The sequence below is a fragment of the Nothobranchius furzeri genome, chromosome 13 (assembly GCF_043380555.1).
Source record: "Nothobranchius furzeri strain GRZ-AD chromosome 13, NfurGRZ-RIMD1, whole genome shotgun sequence".
In the NCBI taxonomy this organism is placed as follows: domain Eukaryota; kingdom Metazoa; phylum Chordata; class Actinopteri; order Cyprinodontiformes; family Nothobranchiidae; genus Nothobranchius; species Nothobranchius furzeri.
In genome coordinates, this window is record NC_091753.1 from 60,512,848 (window position 1) to 60,534,967 (window position 22,120).

General features: G+C 47.3%; 1 protein-coding gene across 1 annotated transcript in view; it reads left to right on the forward strand.

Moving 5' to 3' along the window:
- Positions 1-1,727: 1,727 nt before the first annotated feature.
- Positions 1,728-22,120, forward strand: part of slc35f2l (info solute carrier family 35 member F2, like) — a 25,192-nt gene continuing 4,799 nt past the window's right edge. Inside the window, exons 1-7 of the mRNA XM_015950673.3 lie at positions 1,728-1,976; positions 6,140-6,315; positions 6,512-6,639; positions 20,688-20,847; positions 20,968-21,124; positions 21,208-21,260; positions 21,443-21,597. Coding sequence (XP_015806159.1) covers positions 1,882-1,976; positions 6,140-6,315; positions 6,512-6,639; positions 20,688-20,847; positions 20,968-21,124; positions 21,208-21,260; positions 21,443-21,597 — 924 coding nt within the window. The 5' untranslated portion in view covers positions 1,728-1,881. The remainder of the gene's footprint in view (positions 1,977-6,139; positions 6,316-6,511; positions 6,640-20,687; positions 20,848-20,967; positions 21,125-21,207; positions 21,261-21,442; positions 21,598-22,120) is intronic.

Genomic DNA, 22,120 nt, shown 5'->3' on the forward strand with positions numbered 1-22,120 from the left:
AATCTCCTTAACGCTGAACCACATCTCCCTTCCTGTCCGGCTCAATCCTCATGCAGGGTCCAGACTCCTTGTGGAAACTTTCTGGAGCTCTGCATCAGCACCACAGCAGGTGTAAATGCTCCGATTGGACTAATTGATTTGTGATCCATGTGAAACTGGACCGTATCCATTCTACATGTGGTTCAGGCTCCAGGCCCTCCCTCAGTAGCAGCTGCAGCCCGGTGCTGGTTTTTTCTTCATGTAATGTTTCTTAATCCTGGTCCTCGGGTCTCCGTCCTACTGGTTTTAGGTGTTTTCCTGCTGCCACACCTGATCTAGATGAGTGAGTGATTAACAGGTTTCTGCAGCACTTGATGTCATCCTGAGAAAGCCACATGGCCTAAACTCTGTATCACAATGAACCAGCCCGCCTGACATCATCAGCGTTTCTTCACCACCACCGGGCCAGTCAACAGAGTGACGTGCTCTCAGCTCCTCACATTGTGCAGCCAGTCTCTCTCTCTGCAGTCAGATCACAACGCAGTCAGCAAAAATAATGACTAGACCCAAATAACCAAATACTGAAGAGTTGCGATGATCACTAATGGATCTGAAGTAGAAGAGGGGAGCAGGGCACTGGTGCACATATTAGTGAGGACGACGTTTAATTGTAATGTTGCATCTAATTTAAATCTGAGCTTTAAAAACAAACTGAAACAACATGAAAACACCAGAAAGAGGAAAGTTTTTTAAACGATGATCGCCCATGATCTGAATTTCTGAAATAAGTGTGAAGCAGGCAGAAAATACTGAAACTTTAATAAACTTCCAATGAAAAAGTTGGATGTTTATTTTGTATTTGCTGACAATAATAATAATAATAACAATAAAGGAGCGATGGAGTTTACATGTTGGACCGGGCATCATCATCATCATTTAGGGACTGCATCATCGGAGAGGGAGAGCGGGCAGCAGAGGGCGACACTTTGCAGGTAAATAAACTTTTTCTGTGTTTTAAAAAGAACTGAAAGATGGAATGTTATTATTCTTTTTATTATCCATCCATCCATTGTCCGAACCTGCTTTGTCCACGCGGGGTTGCGGTGGGGGGGTGGGGGGGCTGGGCTGGTGCCTATCTCCAGCGGTCAACGGGCAATCAGGCGGGGTACACCCTGGACAGAGAGCCAGTCCATCGCAGGACAACACAGAGACACACAGGACAAACAATCACACACACACACACACACACACACACACACACACACACACACACACACACACACACACACACACACACACACACACCCACACACACACACACACACACACACACACACAAGCTCACACACACACACACACACACACACACACACACACACACACACACACACATACACGCACACACGCACACACACACACCCACACACACACACACACACACACACACACACACACACACACAAGCTCACACACACATACACACACATACACACACACACATACACACACATACACACACACACATACACACACACACACACACACACACACACACACACATACACACACATACACACACACACACACACACACACACACACACACACACACATACACACACACACACACACACACACACAAGCTCACACACACATACACACACATACACACACACACATACACACACATACACACACACACATACACACACACACACACACACACACACACACACATACACACACACACACACACACACACACACACACACACACACACACACACACACACACAGATAAGTAAAAATGTGACCTTTACACTCTAAGACAGTTAATCATTCGGCTCTGATGCAGGATCCGTCCAGCATTCCTGAGTCGCTGCTCCGACGACCGCTGAGGCCACATGGCTGCTCCACAACCCAGCAGCAGATCTGAGAGCAGACGTGGAGGAGTCCTGGTGAAGATCAGAGAGTTTGACCCTAAGACGGTTTTCTCCTGGTGAGTCGACAAAGACTTGTCGTGACTCTAACTCCGTTTACAGCAAATGAATTGTGACTATAAAAAACTCTGCAGGCAAACAGCCTTTTGTCATTTCTCTGCTTTAAGAACTAAACAGACTCCACTTTGCTGAGTTGACTTCCACGCTGCCTAAACATCTCCCTCCAGCACCTTCAGATCCTAGCTGCTGGATCTTGTTTACTCGTGCTGTTATCAACAATCTGCCCTAAGCTACATCAGCGTTCTGTTTCTGTGGACAAGATGTTTGCTGACGCTGACATTCAGGAACTGCTCCGGTTGTTCCTTGTTCATTCTGTGCAGTAACAGTTGAATAACGATGTCACACAAATGTAAAAATATCATTAATAATAAATTATGCATTAACATTGAACTCATTATTTTATTCAGAAAGGTCAAGCAGGCATGAACCTGCGCCCCAAGCTGGATGATCCAGTTAACGGCTGAAGGATGGTTAGTAGTAGTGATGCACCGATATGAAAGTTTTGGGCCGATAACGACATCCGATATTAAGATCACTGTTAAGGCCAGTAACCGATATTTGCTGATACCGATATGCTGACATCAATGCTTCTAAAATCAGCAGATTTTGTATGGAATGAACATTATTAAAGCGGAATTTACGTTATTATGTACGCACAACACACATTTACGCTACTGAGATGATTACATTCACTGTTCACTAAACAAGTACACATCACCCCCTCACCCTCTGAAACAGACGGACGAGATGGAAAAATATCGGTTGTTAATATCGGCCCAGTTTTATTTATCGAACCGATACCGATATCTTAAAAAATGACCAACATGGGCCGACACCGATATTGATGCCGATGTATTGTCCATCACTAGTTAGTAAGTTTATGTCATGGTTCAGATGAATCTAGTATTGAGTTCTAACTGCAGCTCTCTTTTCACGTGTCTGAGCAGAACCTCCCTGAACCGTCTACAGGTGGTTCAGAACGCCTGTGCTCGGCTTCTGACCAAGTCCTCCAAACACACCCACATCACCCCGCTTCTCCTCCAGCTTCACTGGCTGCCAGTCAACTTCAGGGTTCATTTCCAGATCCTGGTTCTGGTCTATAGGGCCTTACATGGACAAGCACCATCTTACATTGGTGATCTTCTTAAGCGTGGTTTATGCTTGACGCATTCACTTTCCGCGCGGTGATGCGGCTCGCGGATGGAGCACGCTTCACAACTCGCAGCGTTTATGGTTCGTGCGGCTCGTCTCTGCGGTGAGCCAATATTCTCCCAAACTGTAGGGGGCAGCATGGAGCTCTACGGCATGCATCCAACACTACACCATAGTAGAAGTAGAAATTACTGTTTACAACATGGCATTCCAGCATTTTTAACAGCGTCCTCGTCTTTTCCGACAGTGCGAGCTATTTCTCTCCAAGAATTATTAACAACATGTTGATCACGGTGATCTCTGAGAGCTGAATCATACAAATGTCTGTATTTACCAACCTCTGCCATACTAGTTCTTGCCGGTCCGCCATGTTTTTCCGCGTCCGACCGTCCTCGTGGTTAGAAATTTTCTGAGGTGCGCGTTGCAGAAATTCTGGGCCGTGCGGAGGGGCGTGGTTGTTAAAATGACGCAACTTTTCCGCGCGGAGCCGTGCGGACCTCGCGGATGCGTCAAGCATAAACCAACCTTTAGTCCCTACACCCCCAGCAGGTCCCTGAGGTCCAGTGATCAAAGCCTACTGGTTGTGCAGCACCAGGCTAAAGGTCAAAGGTGACAGATCATCTGCTGCTGTGGCCCCCAGACTCTGGACCTCTCTCCCCCTGAGCCTGAGATCAGTGGACTCAGTGGTCTCCTTTAAAAAGCAGCTGAAGACTCACTTGTTCAAGCTGGCTTTTGTATGACCTTCTTCACCTCTCTCTCTTTATTCTGCTCTCCCCACCTCAAGGGCGGAAATCCCATTTAAATTTTTGGGGGGGGGACACACAATAAACAGTAAAACTTCAGAGAGTAATTTTTGGGGGGGACATGAAAAAAATGCTCTCTACATACAACGCTGTGTGTCCTTATGAGAGACTGACCTGAGACTCTGTGTCTGACCGGCTCTGGCTGCCTGGGCTCCAGTGACTGGACTTTGCCTCATGAAACCATTTAGAAACAATTTCATTTCTTTCTTATAGATGTCTTTATCAAAATGCAAGTTTCTACTTACTTGACGTTCTGGAGCATTAAAAAACGACCTGATGTCTGCTGACAGTTGGACAGCAACACACACACAGATGGGATGTTGTCATTAGAGCGGAGCTGGAGGATACTGATCAACAATAATATCTTGCCAATGTTGTACATCTCCATAAGCATCCTTCCTTCTTGTTTTCATTTCAATAACAAGACTGTGGCCTAAAACGGAATAAGCAATTCAGAATAAACATTTAAAAGTAGATCGTTAATAGTTGAAGCAACGTGTCCTGAAACACGGCTATTAGCTGACCAGCAGCTACACGTGTGGACCGATGCAAAGCATAAATTTTAAGTACTAAAACATGTCTAACTGTTTCACAACAAAGAGAGAGAACATAAATGTCAAATTAAAATTTTATTAAATCACATAACAGGAAAGCTACTAAAATCCAAATATTGATTTTAATATATTTGAATTGTTCCTTCTAAATATGTTTAGAAAAAATAACAAACTTCAAATCAGCGTTCACAAGTCAAGTATCAGAATGACTGAAATCTCTTTAATAAATCATAGAAATGTTTGTAGGCTATTAGAGAGGAACTCTGTAATATTTAATAACTTTATCTAAGTCCTACTGAACGAACAGATACACAAAATCTAAAAATATATTCTTGAAATATTTGTTTCATTTTAATAATAAAAATTATAAACATTTACTTTACAAATACACTAAACATATACATACTCTATAGCTTATCTTTCAGTTGAATCGATCTCTCACTTTTCTCAGGTTTCATGGTGTTTTTGGGTCTGTGGCCAACGGGATCTTTGGCTCTATGTTTTACATGGAGAGCTTTGAGCGACGTGCCTCCACCACACATCTGCTGCTACCGGCTCATCCCTAAGCTGCTCGGTGCACCTGCACTCTGACATGTTGTAAACAGCTGCAGAGCCTGGGGAAGACGGGATAAGAGCGGTTAAACGCTGTGGTTTTCCACACATCGGACCAGTTAGTTTTGATTCTACCATATTCATCTGCTAAATAGGATGAAACACGGACATTTTCATCGATCTATAAATGCTCCGCAGATTCCAGGGCAGACCGTGAAAGCGTACGTGTCCGGAAAAAGGAACTTATGATCACCTTAGTGAATGGAATAATATAGCGTAATAATCCTGGAATGACCAGAGAACATGAAGTGACAACTTTTTTTTTACTGTGGTGGTGGTGGTCTGTCATAAAGGGACCTCCAACCGGTGATCAGAATCTAAAGATAATCGGTGTCCATGTTTGACATTTATGACCACATCTGACATACATATTTAAGTTTGTAGAACAAGCGTGTGATAAATGACTTCCTGCTGGAAACCGCTGGCTTTCTGATTCCCGCCTCCTGTGAGCCTGCAGGCTGCTGTGAAGCTGTGAGCGGGGTAGAGCCGGCAGCCCCGCCCGTTGGAAACAGCGCGTGAGGACCGACCGTTCCAACTTGAGGAATTGGGGGGAGGGGGGGGGGGGGACTATAATTTCTCAACAATTAAAAACACATTGATTTGTTTTTGCAGACTAACTTTTACGTTGTGGTTTTAGAAGCAAATACAGGTTTACTGATAGCATTTATGTGTTTTCAATAACTTTTGTGGGGGGGGGGGGGACAACTTTGTGTGAGGAGGGGACGCATCCCCCCGTCCCCCCTGGGATCTCCGCCTATGCCCCACCTATTCCACCTTCCTCAGGATCCACTGGTTTCCCTCTTTCCTGTTCACTCTCTCTCTTTCTTAACATTTTTAATCACAATTGTCTATTTTTGCTCATTTTAAATATATTTTTAACCATTTTCTAAATTCTTTTTTATGTTTTTACATTTTTTGTTTTTGTGAAGCGCCTCGTGGTTTTTATCTGAGAGGCGCTATAGAAATGATACTTTCTTCTTCTTCTAACATTTCTTATTCATAAATAATGCTCCTGACGGTTTTAGTCCTCTCTTCTCTCAGGCAGCTGCTGAAGACGCTGGCCATGGGTCAGGGTCTGGCTGCTCTCATCTGCGGCACTGCCGTCTCTTCCCAGTTCCTGGCATCACACTTCCATGTGAACACGCCCATGATGCAGAGCTTCCTGATCTACTCGCTGCTGTGTGTTACCTACACCACCATGCTGTTCTGCAGGACAGGTGACGCCACCACACCCCCAATCACAGGTGGACACACCTGAGATAAAAATGCAACATTATTTTCTGTAGATGTTGTCGTCGTGTCTGATCCTGTCTCACTGAGCTCTCAGATATTCAGCCGTTTTTATCTACCTGATAAAGGAGACAGCAGTGAATGGGGAGCTGACACTCAGAGATGTTTCCCTTTCAAATGCAGGGGACGACAATATTTTGGAGATTCTTAAGAGACGGTGGTGGAAGTACTTGTTGCTGGGGCTGGTGGATGTGGAAGCCAACTACACTGTGGTCAAAGCGTACCAGTACACCACTCTCACCAGTGTGCAGGTGAGTACAGGTTTGTTAAGTCCTCGTAGGAAATTAAGGACAATAAATCCGTCACCTCCCACAGTTAGCATAGCTTCTCTTTGGTCTTTAACCCTATGGTAGAGTCTGAGATGCAGAAACCAGAGAGGCAGCTTCAGGAACTTGGCAGCACTTAAAAACCTGGAAAAATGCCCCAAATACAAAAATAAAAATAAAAAACTGAAATGTTTCTACTGAGCTGAGAAAAAGGACTTCCTCTTTACACATTTCCTCTATTTTGGTTTGATGTCATAATTTTTTGTTCGAAATCAGCAAATAAAAAATATCCGGTTTGACAGCAATTTATTAATTTCTTTTATTTAATCTTTATTTAACCAGGAAAGAGTAAAATTCTCATTTACAAACATGTCCTGGCTGAGAAGCAGCAGCTCAGTCAGCAAAACACATCAATCAATCAATCAATCAATCAATCAATCAATCAATCAATCAATCAATCAATCAATCAAAGCTTTATTTAAAAAGCGTCTTCCGCAACCCTGTCAGGAAACCCAAGGCGCTGAACATGGTACAAGAGAAAGTTAAATATGGTGAATAAATCGAAAATAAAAGCAATTCAAATTACAAAAAAAGGTCAAACAAGGGATTGAGCGAACCGATGACAACTGAAATAAATTCAACATAAAAGAGGGCCAAAGTCAAACATGTTCAGGGAACGCCAAGCGGAGGAGGTGGGTTTTTAGGCGGCTCTTAAAGACTGGCAGAGATGGGGACAGCCTAACTGAGGGTGGCAACTGGTTCCAGAGTAACGGTGCTAGGACTGAGAAAGCCCGGTCCCCACGAGTACGACACCTAGACCGAGGGACAGCGAGCAGGCCTTGGTCAGAGGAGCGCAGAGCGCGTGATGGGGAGTGTCTGTTCAGGAGTGTGGCTAGATAGGGGGGAGCATCACCCTGGAAGAAATGATAAACAAAGACGATGTCATGAATCCCATCCTTCACCCTCCTCTGCCTCCTCATTTACTCTTCATTCAGCTCACCTGGTCCCCTCACCGAGCTCCAGCCAAGCCCTGTTTTCCCTAGCAACCTCAGTCAGCATCACAATCAACTTCTTTCATCTCACCTGTTCCTGCAATCAGCCTTCATCCACTTCACCTGCTCCTGACTCCTCAGCTCATTACTCACACCTGTTTCCCCTGCTACAAAAGGACCATCCATCCAGTCATTCACGGCCAGATTATTGAACGTTATTGCTAGTACATCTTCCAGCCATTCTCCCTGCCTGTTTTCTGCCTCCGGACCTTGTTTGTCTCCTGACCCCTGCCTTGCACGCTGCCTGCCATTTCGACCTTCGCCTGTCACTGACTCTGTCTCCAGCCTCGCCCTCCTGGTAACTCTGCTGCAAATAAAGACTTTTTAAAATCTATTTTTACTGTGTTTGGCGTCATTACGGGTCTTCTGAGTTCTGTTCGTTACAGACGAGGAGTTTGAAGTGTGAACGATAACAGACCGGAAGCCAGTGCAGGGAGGCCAGAACCAGACTGATGTGGTCCCGTTTCCTGGTCCCAGTCAGGAACCTGGCTGCGCTGTTCTGCACAACCTGTAGGCGGCGCAGTGATGACTGACACAACCCTGCTTAGAGAGAGTTGCAGTAATCAAGCCTAGAAATAACAAAGGCATGCAGTACCCGCTCCAGGTGGGCTCTCGACAGCATGGGCTTGATTTTTGCAAGGCGTCTCAGGTGAAAGAAACTGGACCGGATCACAGAATTGATGTGAGCATCAAATTTAAGTCCAGCATCAATTTTCACCCCCAAACTGGTAACAACTGGTTTTGAGTATGGAGAAAGAGGGCCAAGATCAACATAACGATCCACATTCCTGCTGTTGGGGTGAAAAACAATGAGCTCTGTCTTTCCCTCATTCAGATGCAGAATGTTTCCCATTAGCCAAGACTTCACCTCGTTAAGACAGGACACAAAGGACAGGATAGAGTGACCTTTCTCCTGACACAATGGAGAGTAAATCTGGCAATCGTCAGCATAGAGATGGAATGATAGGCCATGTTTACGAAAGATTGACCCCAGAGGAAGCAGATAAATGGTAAAAAAAAGAGGACCAAGGATCGATCCCTGCGGGACCCCCATTACAGGTCTTCTGAGTTCTGTTCATGACAGAATAATCTGCCCAAAAGTCTAACCCGATGCCGACACAGCACTTGGGAGTATTTTTATTCTCTCTCTGACCTGTCATGGAAGATCTCACTCTCCTTGAGTTTATGGAGCTTGAACGGGAACAGGAGTCACCGCTCTGGGGAACAGGTCTGACAATCAGGCCACTGCTGCACAGAGGTTCCAACTCTCCTGTCGTTGCACCGCTCCAGCCTCAAATCCCTCCTGTCAGGTCACAACGGCAGCGGTCCCAGAGGTTTTCTAGAGCTGATAAGAGGGTTGATCCTTCTCCCATGCTGGTATCGGCAGATTCCTCGGACGACACCTCATGTTCTGCTTCTGGATCAGTCCCAACGGAGGAGATTGTTCAGACGATGATGCAGATGGTCGAGGAAGCTGTGTGGGAGGTCTATGCCAAGCCAACCTGCCCCCACTTGCGTCTGCGGGCGGCTGACAGGTTGAATGTCATCTTCTCCACCCATTCAGAATTGATAGCAGTTCCAGCCCTTGGTAATTATTACCTTCATGTCCGGAGGGTATATGGGTCTGCACTTAAGGATGTCACCGCAGAGGCTCTGACCTGCTGTGAGAGGTGGTCACCTTCCCCAGAACCCTCCAAAGCATCACATCCTGCTTCAACGGTGGTCCCGGAGGTCGCATCGCATCCTGCTTCGGCGGTGGTCCCGGAGATCGCATCCTAATTTGGCGGTGGTCCCGGAGGATGCATCGCATCCTGCTTCGGCGGCGGTCCCGGAGGACGCATCGCATCCTGCTTCGGCGGCTGTCCAGGAGGATGCATCGCATCCTGCTTCGGGGACGGTACCGGAGGACGCATCGCATCCTGCTCCGGCGGTGGTCCCGGAAGACGCATCGCATCCTGCTTCGGCGGTGGTCCCGGAGGACGCATCGCATCCTGCTTCGGCGGCGGTCCCGGAGGATGCATCGCATCCTGCTTCGGCGGCTGTCCAGGAGGATGCATCGCATCCTGCTTCGGGGACGGTACCGGAGGACGCATCGCATCCTGCTCCGGCGGTGGTCCCGGAAGACGCATCGCATCCTGCTTCGGCGGTGGTCCCGGAGGATGCATCGCATCCTGCTCCGGCGGCGGTCCCGGAGGACGCATCGCATCCTGCTCCGGCGGTGGTCCCGGAAGACGCATCGCATCCTGCTTCGGCGGTGGTCCCGGAGGATGCATCGCATCCTGCTCCGGCGGCGGTCCCGGAGGACGCATCGCATCCTGCTCTGGCGGTGGTCCCGGAGGACGCATCGCATCCTGCTCTGGCGGTGGTCCCGGAGGACGCATCTCATCCTGCTTCGGCGGTGGTCCCGGAGGACGCATTGCATCCTGCTTCGGCGGTGGTCCAAGAGGACGCATCACATCCTGCTTCGGCGGTGGTCCAAGAGGACACATCGCATTCTGCTTTGGCGGTGGTCCAAGAGGACACATCGCATCCTGCTTCGGCGGTGGTCCAGGAGGACGCATCGCATCCTGCTTCGGCGGTGGTCCAAGAGGACGCATCGCATCCTGCTTCGGCGGTGGTCCAAGAGGATGCATCACATCCTGCTTCAGCGGTGGTCCAAGAGGACACATCGCATCCTGCTTCGGCGGTGGTCCAGGAGGACGCATCGCATCCTGCTTCGGCGGTGGTCCAAGAGGACGCATCGCATCCTGCTTCGGCGGTGGTCCAAGAGGATGCATCACATCCTGCTTCAGCGGTGGTCCAAGAGGACACATCGCATCCTGCTTTGGCGGTGGTCCAAGAGGACGCATCGCATCCTGTCTCAGACATTCCAGTCTCAGGTGATCCAGTCTCAAGAGTCCCCTCAAGTGTTCCAGTCTCAAGTGTTCCAGTCTCAAGAGTCACCTCAAGTGTTCCGGTCTCAAGTGTCCCAGTCTCAAGAGTCCCCTCAAGTGTGAAGCGAGTGTGTCCTATTTGTTGGTTCCTTCAGAACCCGGTTCCGTTAGAACCTTAGAATACGCTGCTTTCTCAGGGAAGTTGGGGTCGCAGGTGAGTATTATTGTACTAGACCCTGGTTTGGACCACGCACCTTTAATTAGGACTCGCTTTCTAGTTTAAGGTGAAATGAAATTTGCGCTACTTGTTCTTCCGTAATAACACCACTTTCCTTTTAGTTTCTCCCGTTATTTAGTGGTTTTAAATACTAGGGCAAAAGTTCACAAAGAGGCCATGTTTGTGATTATTATTTGGGTCCTATCAGGATTAATTTGCGCCTCTGTCAGCATTTGTGGGTGGTGGTAACTAGAAAATGATTCTTGTTAGTTGATCAGGCTAACATTGATTTATCAATTAATCAGATTAATCCACCCTTTTAAAATGGTTTCTTCCCACGCTAAACAAAGACTTTTTTAGTGCAAAAAGAGCCTGTTTGAACCAACAAACCGTCATGCACTATAATCCTTAGGGTGTCCCGCTTCCAAGAGGGGGGGGGGGATTTCTCCCTCACCTAAGGTTTCTTTTCTTAGTCTGTCACAACCTGTAAACAAGTCCTGCAGTACAGGAACAAGCTATTCAAGGCAGCTTACCTCCAAAAGAGATGATGGTCAGGGCCCCCACTCAAACCTATAAAAAGGACCTTTAAGAATCAAGAATGAGGTTTCTTTTTCCAAAAATTTATTTCAAAATTGCAAAATACAAAAAATAAGTAAATATATAACTAACCTATCCCCTGTGGAGGATGCTAATGCTAAAATCTTCCTGAGAATAAATGGTTGACTTGTGTCAACACTAACCCGTCACTCTCTAAGTCTAGGTACGATTCTCTCCAACTGTCCCCAACGACTGACCTGTCGTCCTCCGACCAGAGGACGGAGGACGACCTCTTGTATCCCACCTCTGCTCTGTCTCTCACTGTCGACTCTCTAACTGTGTGAGCTCTACTTCTAGCTGCTCTTTTTATACTCGTCCTGAACAACTGCCAAGCAATATCTCAAACAGTCATGAGACAGCCTAAACAATGTGATCATTTGTCAGTTTCTTATCTTAGCTCAACACAAGACAGCCAAACCCATATGATGCCACATTTGTAAACTGGTCTTCAGCTCCCCCCAAAGTCCAGAACTTTCCATGGAGGGTTTGTCCTCTTCTGAGATGCTTTTCTTCAGTTGGTCTTCTTCTGTCCCAGCTTGGGTGCGTGTTGTTCAGTTGGACCCCTCCTTCTTGTCTTCTGGCTGATTTTACTCGCAGGAGCAAGTTCAGTGTGTTTCAGTGTGGGTTCAATCGTATCTCTGTGGTCCACCTGCTGACTCCGTTTCTTGCCACTGTTTTTGGCATGTGGGAACTTGCAACAAGTGTTCCGGTCTCAAGTGTCCGGTCTCAAGAGTCCCCTCAAGTGTCCGGTCTCAAGAGTCCCCTCAAGTGTTCCGGTTTCAAGTGTCCCAGTCTCAAGTGTCGCCACAAGAGTCTACATCCCCACCAGTCCCAGAGTTCCCTCTGTCCCCTCAGTCTCTAGTATCCCCTCTTAGTCCTCGTTAGAGCCCTGCACTGAAGCCCTAGGCCCTCGGGTCGGCCCGGCCCGAGGGCCCGAGGGCCGGGCTTTGGGCCAACGACTGTGCAATTACCTCGGACACGGGCCGAGCCGGGCGCCTTTATTTTTTATCGAAATCATAAAAAAAAAAATTAAAACACTTAAACGCAGCAGTAGAGCCCTGCGCGGGACTGTTTTCTTCATCCCGCTCCTGCTGAATTTCTGACCATTACAGCCTGCAACCGCAACGTGTGTGTTACACTCCCGCCCGCACCTGCAGCGTGCATGTCTACTCCTGCCCGCAACCGCAAAACTCGGAGAAATTATTACCTCACAATAAAAGAGATGTATTGAGTTTGCGTCCTCAACATGTCATTTTATAGGTTATCCGCTTTCACCACAGCGCTGCGCTCCGTTTCAATCAGGCTGTACAGCAGGATTTCCCCTCGTAGCGATATTTTCTCTAACTCTGATTGCTTCATGCTATAGATCGTTGGAAAGCTGCTTTTATGTACTTTTAGGAACCGTTGGAATTATTTGAATCTGATCAGCTATTCAAAAGTTATAAACGGAGCATTTTGGATGACAAACTTAGCACGTCTCTGAATCTGTGTTGTGGTTCGTTGCGCTCAAGACAGGGAATCCCGGTGGCTACCGTAATGCACTGTATGTGCACGGAAAGCCCCATTTTTAATCTTTTCAGCACTTTTGGAATTTTAATGATATCTTGAACTAGAGCAGGGATCGGCAACCCGCGGCTCTTCCATCCATCTGATGCGGCTCTGTGCTTGTAAAATAATGAATGGATATTTAAATAAAATGCTTTATATTTTACTGCATTAATTTTACATCTGTATGCCAATTCTAAATGTAAAGATTGTCTGCGTAAACCTGAACAGTTCCAACCCGGTCTTACTGTGAGACCGTGTTGGGTCACGCTTGTATGTAATCATAGGCGCTTTCTGAGCTGAAGATGTGAGATTCTGGGCTTCTCCTCAGACGGCTCCTGGATGTGTCGCCACATTGGAGACAGGGACAAGCGCTATTCAGCCAAAGTTTCATCATCAGGGAACATTTTCTAAGTGACAAGTCTCTCTGAGAGACCGGGTTTGGAAAACACTCGCTTCAGTGGGAGGAACCTTCCCGCATGCACTTCTGCGACGCTCGGATCCTGCACGTCTTTCAACACATTGGTCAGGATTGACGCACTTTGTTTTCATTTAGTTGGTTAAAAAAAGTCGGGCTTGGGCCGGGCCAGAGAATACTGAAAACCTTTTCGGGCCGGGTCGGGCTGGGGCTCCACCCCCTCGGGCCGGGCCGGACATGGAATCAGATTTTAGGCCCGTGCAGGGCTCTAGTCCTCGTCCTCTAGTGTCCCCTCTTAGTCGTCCTCCTCTAGTGTCCCCTCTTAGTCCTCGTCCTCTAGTGTCCCCTCTTAGTCCTCGTCCTCTAGTGTCCCCTCTTAGTCGTCCTCCTCTAGTGTCCCCTCTTAGTCCTCGTCCTCTAGTGTCCCCTCGTGGTCGTCCTCCTCTAGTGTCCCCTCTTAGTCCTCGTCCTCTAGTGTCCCCTCGTGGTCGTCCTCCTCTAGTGTCCCCTCTTAGTCGTCCTCCTCTAGTGTCCCCTCTTAGTCCTCGTCCTCTAGTGTCCCCTCGTGGTCGTCCTCCTCTAGTGTCCCCTCTTAGTCGTCCTCCTCTAGTGTCCCCTCTTAGTCGTCCTCCTCTAGTGTCCCCTCTTAGTCCTCGTCCTCTAGTGTCCCCTCTTAGTCGTCCTCCTCTAGTGTCCCCTCTTAGTCCTCGTCCTCTAGTGTCCCCTCTTAGTCGTCCTCCTCTAGTGTCCCCTCTTAGTCGTCCTCCTCTAGTGTCCCCTCTTAGTCGTCCTCCTCTAGTGTCCCCTCTTAGTCCTCGTCCTCTAGTGTCCCCTCTTAGTCGTCCTCCTCTAGTGTCCCCTCTTAGTCCTCGTCCTCTAGTGTCCCCTCTTAGTCGTCCTCCTCTAGTGTCCCCTCTTAGTCCTCGTCCTCTAGTGTCCCCTCTTAGTCGTCCTCCTCTAGTGTCCCCTCTTAGTCCTCGTCCTCTAGTGTCCCCTCTTAGTCCTCGTCCTCTAGTGTCCCCTCGTGGTCGTCCTTCTCTAGTGTCCCCTCTTAGTCGTCCTCCTCTAGTGTCCCCTCTTAGTCCTCGTCCTCTAGTGTCCCCTCGTGGTCGTCCTCCTCTAGTGTCCCCTCTTAGTCGTCCTCCTCTAGTGTCCCCTCTTAGTCCTCGTCCTCTAGTGTCCCCTCGTGGTCGTCCTCCTCTAGTGTCCCCTCTTAGTCCTCGTCCTCTAGTGTCCCCTCGTGGTCGTCCTCCTCTAGTGTCCCCTCTTAGTCGTCCTCCTCTAGTGTCCCCTCTTAGTCGTCCTCCTCTAGTGTCCCCTCTTAGTCCTCGTCCTCTAGTGTCCCCTCGTGGTCGTCCTCCTCTAGTGTCCCCTCTTAGTCGTCCTCCTCTAGTGTCCCCTCTTAGTCGTCCTCCTCTAGTGTCCCCTCTTGGTCGTCCTCCTCTAGTGTCCCTTCTTAGTCGTCCTCCTCTAGTGTCCCCTCTTAGTCCTCGTCCTCTAGTGTCCCCTCGTGGTCGTCCTCCTCTAGTGTCCCCTCTTAGTCCTCGTCCTCTAGTGTCCCCTCGTGGTCGTCCTCCTCTAGTGTCCCCTCTTAGTCGTCCTCCTCTAGTGTCCCCTCTTAGTCGTCCTCCTCTAGTGTCCCCTCTTAGTCCTCGTCCTCTAGTGTCCCCTCGTGGTCGTCCTCCTCTAGTGTCCCCTCTTAGTCCTCGTCCTCTAGTGTCCCCTCGTGGTCGTCCTCCTCTAGTGTCCCCTCTTAGTCGTCCTCCTCTAGTGTCCCCTCTTAGTCGTCCTCCTCTAGTGTCCCCTCTTAGTCCTCGTCCTCTAGTGTCCCCTCGTGGTCGTCCTCCTCTAGTGTCCCCTCTTAGTCCTCGTCCTCTAGTGTCCCCTCTTAGTCGTCCTCCTCTAGTGTCCCCTCTTAGTCGTCCTCCTCTAGTGTCCCCTCTTAGTCCTCGTCCTCTAGTGTCCCTCTTAGTCGTCCTCCTCTAGTGTCCCCTCTTAGTCGTCCTCCTCTAGTGTCCCCTCTTAGTCGTCCTCCTCTAGTGTCCTCTCTTAGTCGTCCTCCTCTAGTGTCCCCTCTTAGTCCTCGTCCTCTAGTGTCCCCTCTTAGTCGTCCTCCTCTAGTGTCCCCTCTTAGTCGTCCTCCTCTAGTGTCCCTTCTTAGTCCTCGTCCTCTAGTGTCCCCTCGTGGTCGTCCTCCTCTAGTGTCCCCTCTTAGTCGTCCTCCTCTAGTGTCCCCTCTTAGTCCTCGTCCTCTAGTGTCCCCTCGTGGTCGTCCTCCTCTAGTGTCCCCTCTTAGTCGTCCTCCTCTAGTGTCCCCTCTTAGTCGTCCTCCTCTAGTGTCCCCTCTTAGTCGTCCTCCTCTAGTGTCCCCTCTTAGTCCTCGTCCTCTAGTGTCCCCTCGTGGTCGTCCTCCTCTAGTGTCCCCTCTTAGTCGTCCTCCTCTAGTGTCCCCTCTTAGTCGTCCTCCTCTAGTGTCCCCTCTTAGTCCTCGTCCTCTAGTGTCCCCTCTTAGTCGTCCTCCTCTAGTGTCCCCTCTTAGTGCTCGTCCTCTAGTGTCCCCTCTTAGTCCTCGTCCTCTAGTGTCCAAATCACAACACAATCAAAATCAAACACAAAATATAGAGCATATAATTAACATAAAACATAAAGATAAATATTAAGATTAAATACTCAGAAACGTGTCAAATTCTGATTGTCCAAACTTGGCCAGAACTCATAACTTTGGGGTTCAATAAAACAAGAACTACTTCCCAATTAATTCAGTTTCCAGCTGACTTCCAATTCGGCCAAATCAGGAAAGAAGCCTTTTTGAAACCATCGTCTCCTTTGACCTCCTGACAAAGCCTCTCTGCAACGCTGCGGCTGACACCAGACAACCGGCTCTCTAAGAGCCAAACATTCCAGCTTCCTGCCTTCACCGGAGGGATCTCAGACTGGACGGGTCCTATCGGAGCTGTCTACAGATTCCTGATATCAGAGTTCACTCCACCGGCAGTGACCGTCGACCCCCCGAATCGAACGAGAACCTCCACACCAAGGGTGCGTAGACTTGGCACGACAGATTGCGTCTGATGCTGTTTATAAATAAACAACCAATTCTTTTACAGCCACATTTCACAGTTTCTCTCAGATACAATGATTCTGATTAACGTCTAGCTTCCATCACATCACATCTCATTATTCATATCTGTCATGTATCATTAGTTCAGTAAAAATAATGAAATTCATTTTATTAACCACATACTGACTGAAATAATACGAAGTGTGTTTATGATCCCTGAAGAAGCAAAGAACCCTAGAATCTTCTGATTAAACATTGAAAGATCCATCAGGTTGATAGTTCATATTTATATGGAACATCACATCTTATTGGTCATAATTAATATGTAGTATCAATTATCAAGTTCAATCCGTAATCACGCTACAATCTCAAAGGTCAGAAACCTCCAAATCCGCATCAAGTGGTCAAGAGATACTCTCCTGGGTGACGGCGGGCGGCTGATGGAGCAGTTAGGGTTAAAACAGGTTCAATAAAAAAAACAAAGGGTGCTTCTACGCCGCTAGAGTATTCTGCTGTGAGATCAGCTGATTCTCCCAAGAAGTTCTCATTCAGCATTTAGCAGGAACTTGATTACAGAAGAAGTGACTATTTAAGGGTCTGTTGAAGATGAACCAATCAGAGGCCAGGAAATGTAGGAGGGGCCTAACAAAGAATCCTCAGACGTCACATCTTTTCCTAAGAAACTCCCTAAAGGGCTATTTCACTCGACGTGACATCTAAATATAACTGTTATTGTTAATATACTGATAATAAACTGTGTCATAACTGGTAATAAAATCAGTATTACATCATCAAGTATTCAGATCTGAAATCATGCATTTTAACAATAAATAGTTACTTTTGATTCATTATTACTGTAAAGCAATCAAGACGTTATTAAATCTCTTTAGATGAAGCATTCATCGTTCTAGGTGATTGTAATTAACCTGTAAAGTGACAAAAGTTCTTTTTCTTGGAGTCTTGCGACTGCAGAACCGATTAGGACTTTTATTATGGCGTCCCTCTCCGTGGCGAGGTCATGAGCAGTACGTTTTCTGGTTTGGAGACCAGACAGTTCACCTGTGGCACACTGATGAAGCAGTCTGCGGACTGGGTCTTAAACATCTTAGGTGTGTTCTTGCTGTGTCTTTGTAAATCCATGCTTTCGTTCTTTTTTAAACACAGAAACAGTTTTGTTTACCTGTTTGTAGCTACGGTTTCGCCGACAGCTGCCGGCTTCTTCAGGCTGACGCTGATGGTGGCGCGTCACTTCCTTCTCCGTTTATCTGCGGGCAGCAGAGGACGTTGTCGCCCTCTACTGCCCGCTCTCCCCTCTCCGACGATGCAGTCCCATGCGTGGTCCAGCGTGTAAACTCCGTCGTCCCTGTTCATGGTCCCACATCCACGTCTCCTTATCTCTATTGCTTCCTTGATCCATCTTTTGTATTTTTGTTGTTCGGTGGTTATGATCCGTGTGCTGTCCCAGTCCATTATATGGTTTTCTCTTAAGCAGTGATCTGTTACGGCTGACTTTTTTATTGTGCTTTCTGCTTCTTCTTTTGCTGCTCTTGTGTGTTTACGATTTGCCTCTTTCTCGCACTCCTTTCTGTGTTCTATTGTCCGTGTATTGAGTTGGCGTCCGGTTTCTCCTACGTATGTTTTATTGCATATTTTGCATGGGATTTCGTAGATGACTCCACATTTTTGTCCAGCTGATATTTTGTCTTTTGGGTGTACTAGTCTGTTTCTAACTGTTGTGTATGGCTTTGTTGTTGTGTTTATGTTGTGTTTTTTCATTGCTGCTCTTATTTTTTCCGTTATGCCTCTGATGTATGGTAGGGTTATCACTGGTTTTGGTTCTTGTCTTTCTGGGTTTCTGGTTCTTTTTTGGGTTGTTCTTTGCTTTCTGTTTTTGTTTGTTGTTTTCCTTTGTTTATTGCCCATGTCGGGTATGCGCAGGTCTTTAAAGTGTGTTGTATGTGTTTGTCCTCTTGTTTACGGTCTCTCTCTTCTGTTACCATGTTTGCTCGGTGATATAATGTTCTGATTACTGACATTTTGTGTATGGTGGGGTGTTCTGATGTCCATGATAGATATTGGTCTGTGTGTGTTGGTTTCCTGTATGTGTTTATGTTTAGGGTCCCGTCGGTCTGCCTGGTGATTTTCATATCCATAAATGCTACGCTGCCTTCTGTTTCTGACTCATAAGTGAATTTTATGTTGCCCGTGTCGTCAATATTGTTTAAGTGTTGTGTTAGTGTTTCTGTTTGACCTTTTGGTATGATTTCCAGTATGTCGTCTACGTAGCGTTTCCATAGTTTTATTTTGCAGTTTGGGGGGGCGGTGGCTATGGCTTTCTGTTCCAGGTCTTCCATGAAAAACTGGCACAGGGTGGCTGATAACGGGTTACCCATGGCGAAGCCTTCCAGTTGTTTGTATATTGTGTCGTCGTATGTGAAGTAAGTGGAGTTAGCTACCAGCGCTATCAGTTGTGCTATGTCATCTGCTGTGAGGTTTGTCCTTTTATGTAAAGTCTTGTCCTGTCTGATTCTGTTAACTACTATGTCTATGGTTTTTTGGGTTGGTGTGTTTGTGAACAGAGATGTGACGTCATGTGAGATGAGTATGTCGTTGTCTTCTATTGTAGTTTCCTTTAGTTCTTTTGCCAGTTCTACACTATTTTTGCAGTGTTGGTCTGTATTTCCTAATAACGGGCTGATGATTCTGCTGATATCTTTTGCCATGTTGTATGTTGGTGTACCTATGCTGTCAACTACTGGTCTAAGTGGTGTTTTGTTTATGTATTTTTGGTGTTCCATATATTCTTGGTGTTATGTTTGCTGTGGGAATCCAGTGTTTGTACATTTTTTCTGTTATTTTGCCTTTTTCGTGCAGTGGCTTCAGTAATTTTTTCATGTTTTTCTTAATGTTTTCTGTTGGATCTTTTTTAAGTATTTCATATGTATTTTTGTCTTCTAGCATCTGTTTCATCTGTTGTTTATATTTTTCTCTGTCCATAACTACTGTGGTTCTTCCTTTATCTGCCGGTAGAATAATTATCTGTTCATTTTTGGATAAAGCTGTCATGGCTGATTGTTCTTCTTTTGTAATATTGCTGTGTTGAATTTGGCTGTTTTTTAATATCCCAACTACGTTATTTCTGAGTTCTGCTTTCTTTCCCTCATCTGTGATCTGTTGACATGCTAGTTCTGTTGCTACAATAAATTCATCACATGGTATTTCTTTTGGTGTGACTGCAAAGTTTAAACCTTTCTTTAATATGCTCTCTTCTGCTTCTGTTAGTTTGTATTGTGAGATGTTACATACCCATGAGTTTGGTGTGGAGTTATCTTGTATTTCTCCCCTCTTTTTCTTTTTTATGAGTCTGTTTAACTTCTTTATGTGTCTTTCTTTTACTTTTATGAACTCTTTTTCCTGTTTTTCCATCTTGTGTCCTTTAGTTAGTTCCTCCATTTGTTTATCAAGTTTGTAATTCCTTTTCAAGTCCAGGTGTCCTCTTTCCAGTTCGTCCTCCACACGCCTCTGTTTGGTTATGACGTTCCTTATCCTCTCCTTGAGCAGTGCTCTCTGTGCTCTTTCTATTATATTTTGTGCTGTCTGGGTCCGGATCGATGTTTTCAGCTGTAGGCTTGTGGGTGTGATGTTTTCATCCCGGCATCTTAAACAGAAGCGAAGGTGGTTTCTTAGACGTGCGCGTTTCTGGTGTAATCGTTCCAAACGGCGGAAGTCCTTCGTTCCTTGTTGTCCGTATTTCTCTTTGAACTTTGACGGAGTTTACACGCTGGACCACGCATGGGACTGCATCGTCGGAGAGGGGAGAGCGGGCAGTAGAGGGCGACAACGTCCTCTGCTGCCCGCAGATAAACGGAGAAGGAAGTGACGCGCCACCATCAGCATCAGCCTGAAGAAGCCGGCAGCCGTCGGCGAAACTGTAGCTACAAACAGGTAAACAAAACTGTTTCTGTGTTTAAAAAAGAACGAAAGCATGGGTCTTAAACTTTGCTTTCCATGGCCTGCTTACGCCACAGAGGAACCCAAAGTAGAGCTTTCTGGAAGGAGTGTGACCCATTCCACCTGGTATCATAGCAACAGTGAGACATGATGGTAGTGTGATGGTCTGGGCTGCTCTACTGGACTGCTTGGTGGCACTGAACCATCAGTTCTGCTCTCCAGCAGAACCTTTGACCTTTGGGCTGGAAGCCCTCCAGCGTGGCTGAATCTCAAACCTGTGAAGAAGAGTGGATTTTTTGTTTTGTTTGGTTTCTTCCAGCTTTTGGACTGCTTTGTGATCCCGGTCCTGATGGTTCTGTCCTGGTGGATTCTGAAGACACGTTACAGAGTGGTCCACTACGTTGCTGTCTGCATCTGTCTCTTTGGAGTGGGGGCTATGGTGGGGGCCGATCTGTTGGCTGGAAGAGATCAGGGCTCGGGTCAGAACCTTTGCAACTCGGGCATAAATGATTGGCAGAACAGAGTTTTATGTGTCCAATAGGAAGTGTTGTTCTGTCCGATGGAAGCAAGCAGCTCAGCCATGTTTCTGCTTTCTGCAGCCTCCAATGTCCTGTTGGGAGATGGTTTGGTGCTGCTCAGTGCTTCTCTGTACGCCGTGTCCAACGTGTCTCAGGAGTATACCGTGAAGAATCTGAGCCGAGTGGAGTTCCTGGGGATGGTAGGCCTGTTCGGTACCATCATCAGCACTGCACAGATGTGAGTTTAAATCTGTCTCGTCCACGTCAACTCATTCAGCATCGTATTTCATCTGTTCCGAGTCTTTTCTGTCATTTCTGCAGGGTTGTCCTGGAGCACTATGAGATTTCCACCATCAAGTGGAGCTGGCAAGTTGGTCAGTTCTCCTTTAAAAACTCAAATAACACAAAACACATGAGACAAGAAAAACGTCTAAATCTTTGTAATATGTGCACATGATGTGTGAAGCGCCTTGACTGCGACAAACTGACCCCTCTGCAACGTAGACCTGATCATGAGCGCAGAGACCCTGAACTAACCGCTGGTGTCTCTCACCAGGCCTCCTGCTGGCTGCCTACACTCTGAGCATGTATGCTCTCTACAGCTTTATGCCCATGATGATGAAAGTGAGCAGCGCCACCTCGGTCAACCTGTCACTGCTCACCGCCGACCTCTTCAGCCTTTTCTGTGGGATCTTCCTGTTCCAGTACAACGTGAGTCACATGACTGCATGGGTGGGTGGGGTCTGTCTCATATAGGCGTCGCCCTTTAAGGGCAGGATTAGGTAAGTGAGATTCTGGATTAGCCACTTACTGAAGAGCTTTTATCATACACCTGCCTACTGGGTGGCCCCCGTGAGGGGGGAAAGGGGTGGGAGCCCATGATTCAGCTCCCATTTTCTCTTCATGCAACAAACTCAAGAGCAAATAATCCTCAGCAGGGAAATCTTCTCAGTCGCCATGTCCAGCGACGTTGTCCAGACTTTCCCTTCCTGCCAAACGGGCTACACCATGAGCAGTGGCCTCCACGCCCAACGTGAGGCCTGTTTTGGGGCTCATCCTGTAGGCTTCAAGCTTCCTGCCACCTCTGTGCTGCTCTGCCATTGGCTGAGAAGCTTCGCTTTGTTGAGTTCTTCATGACTGTCACCGCCGACATCTCTCCAGTGGCTGAGACTCATCCGCTGGACAAGGTATCCCAGTGTTTCAGTGCCGGTCAGGATCCAGGTGACTTCATTTG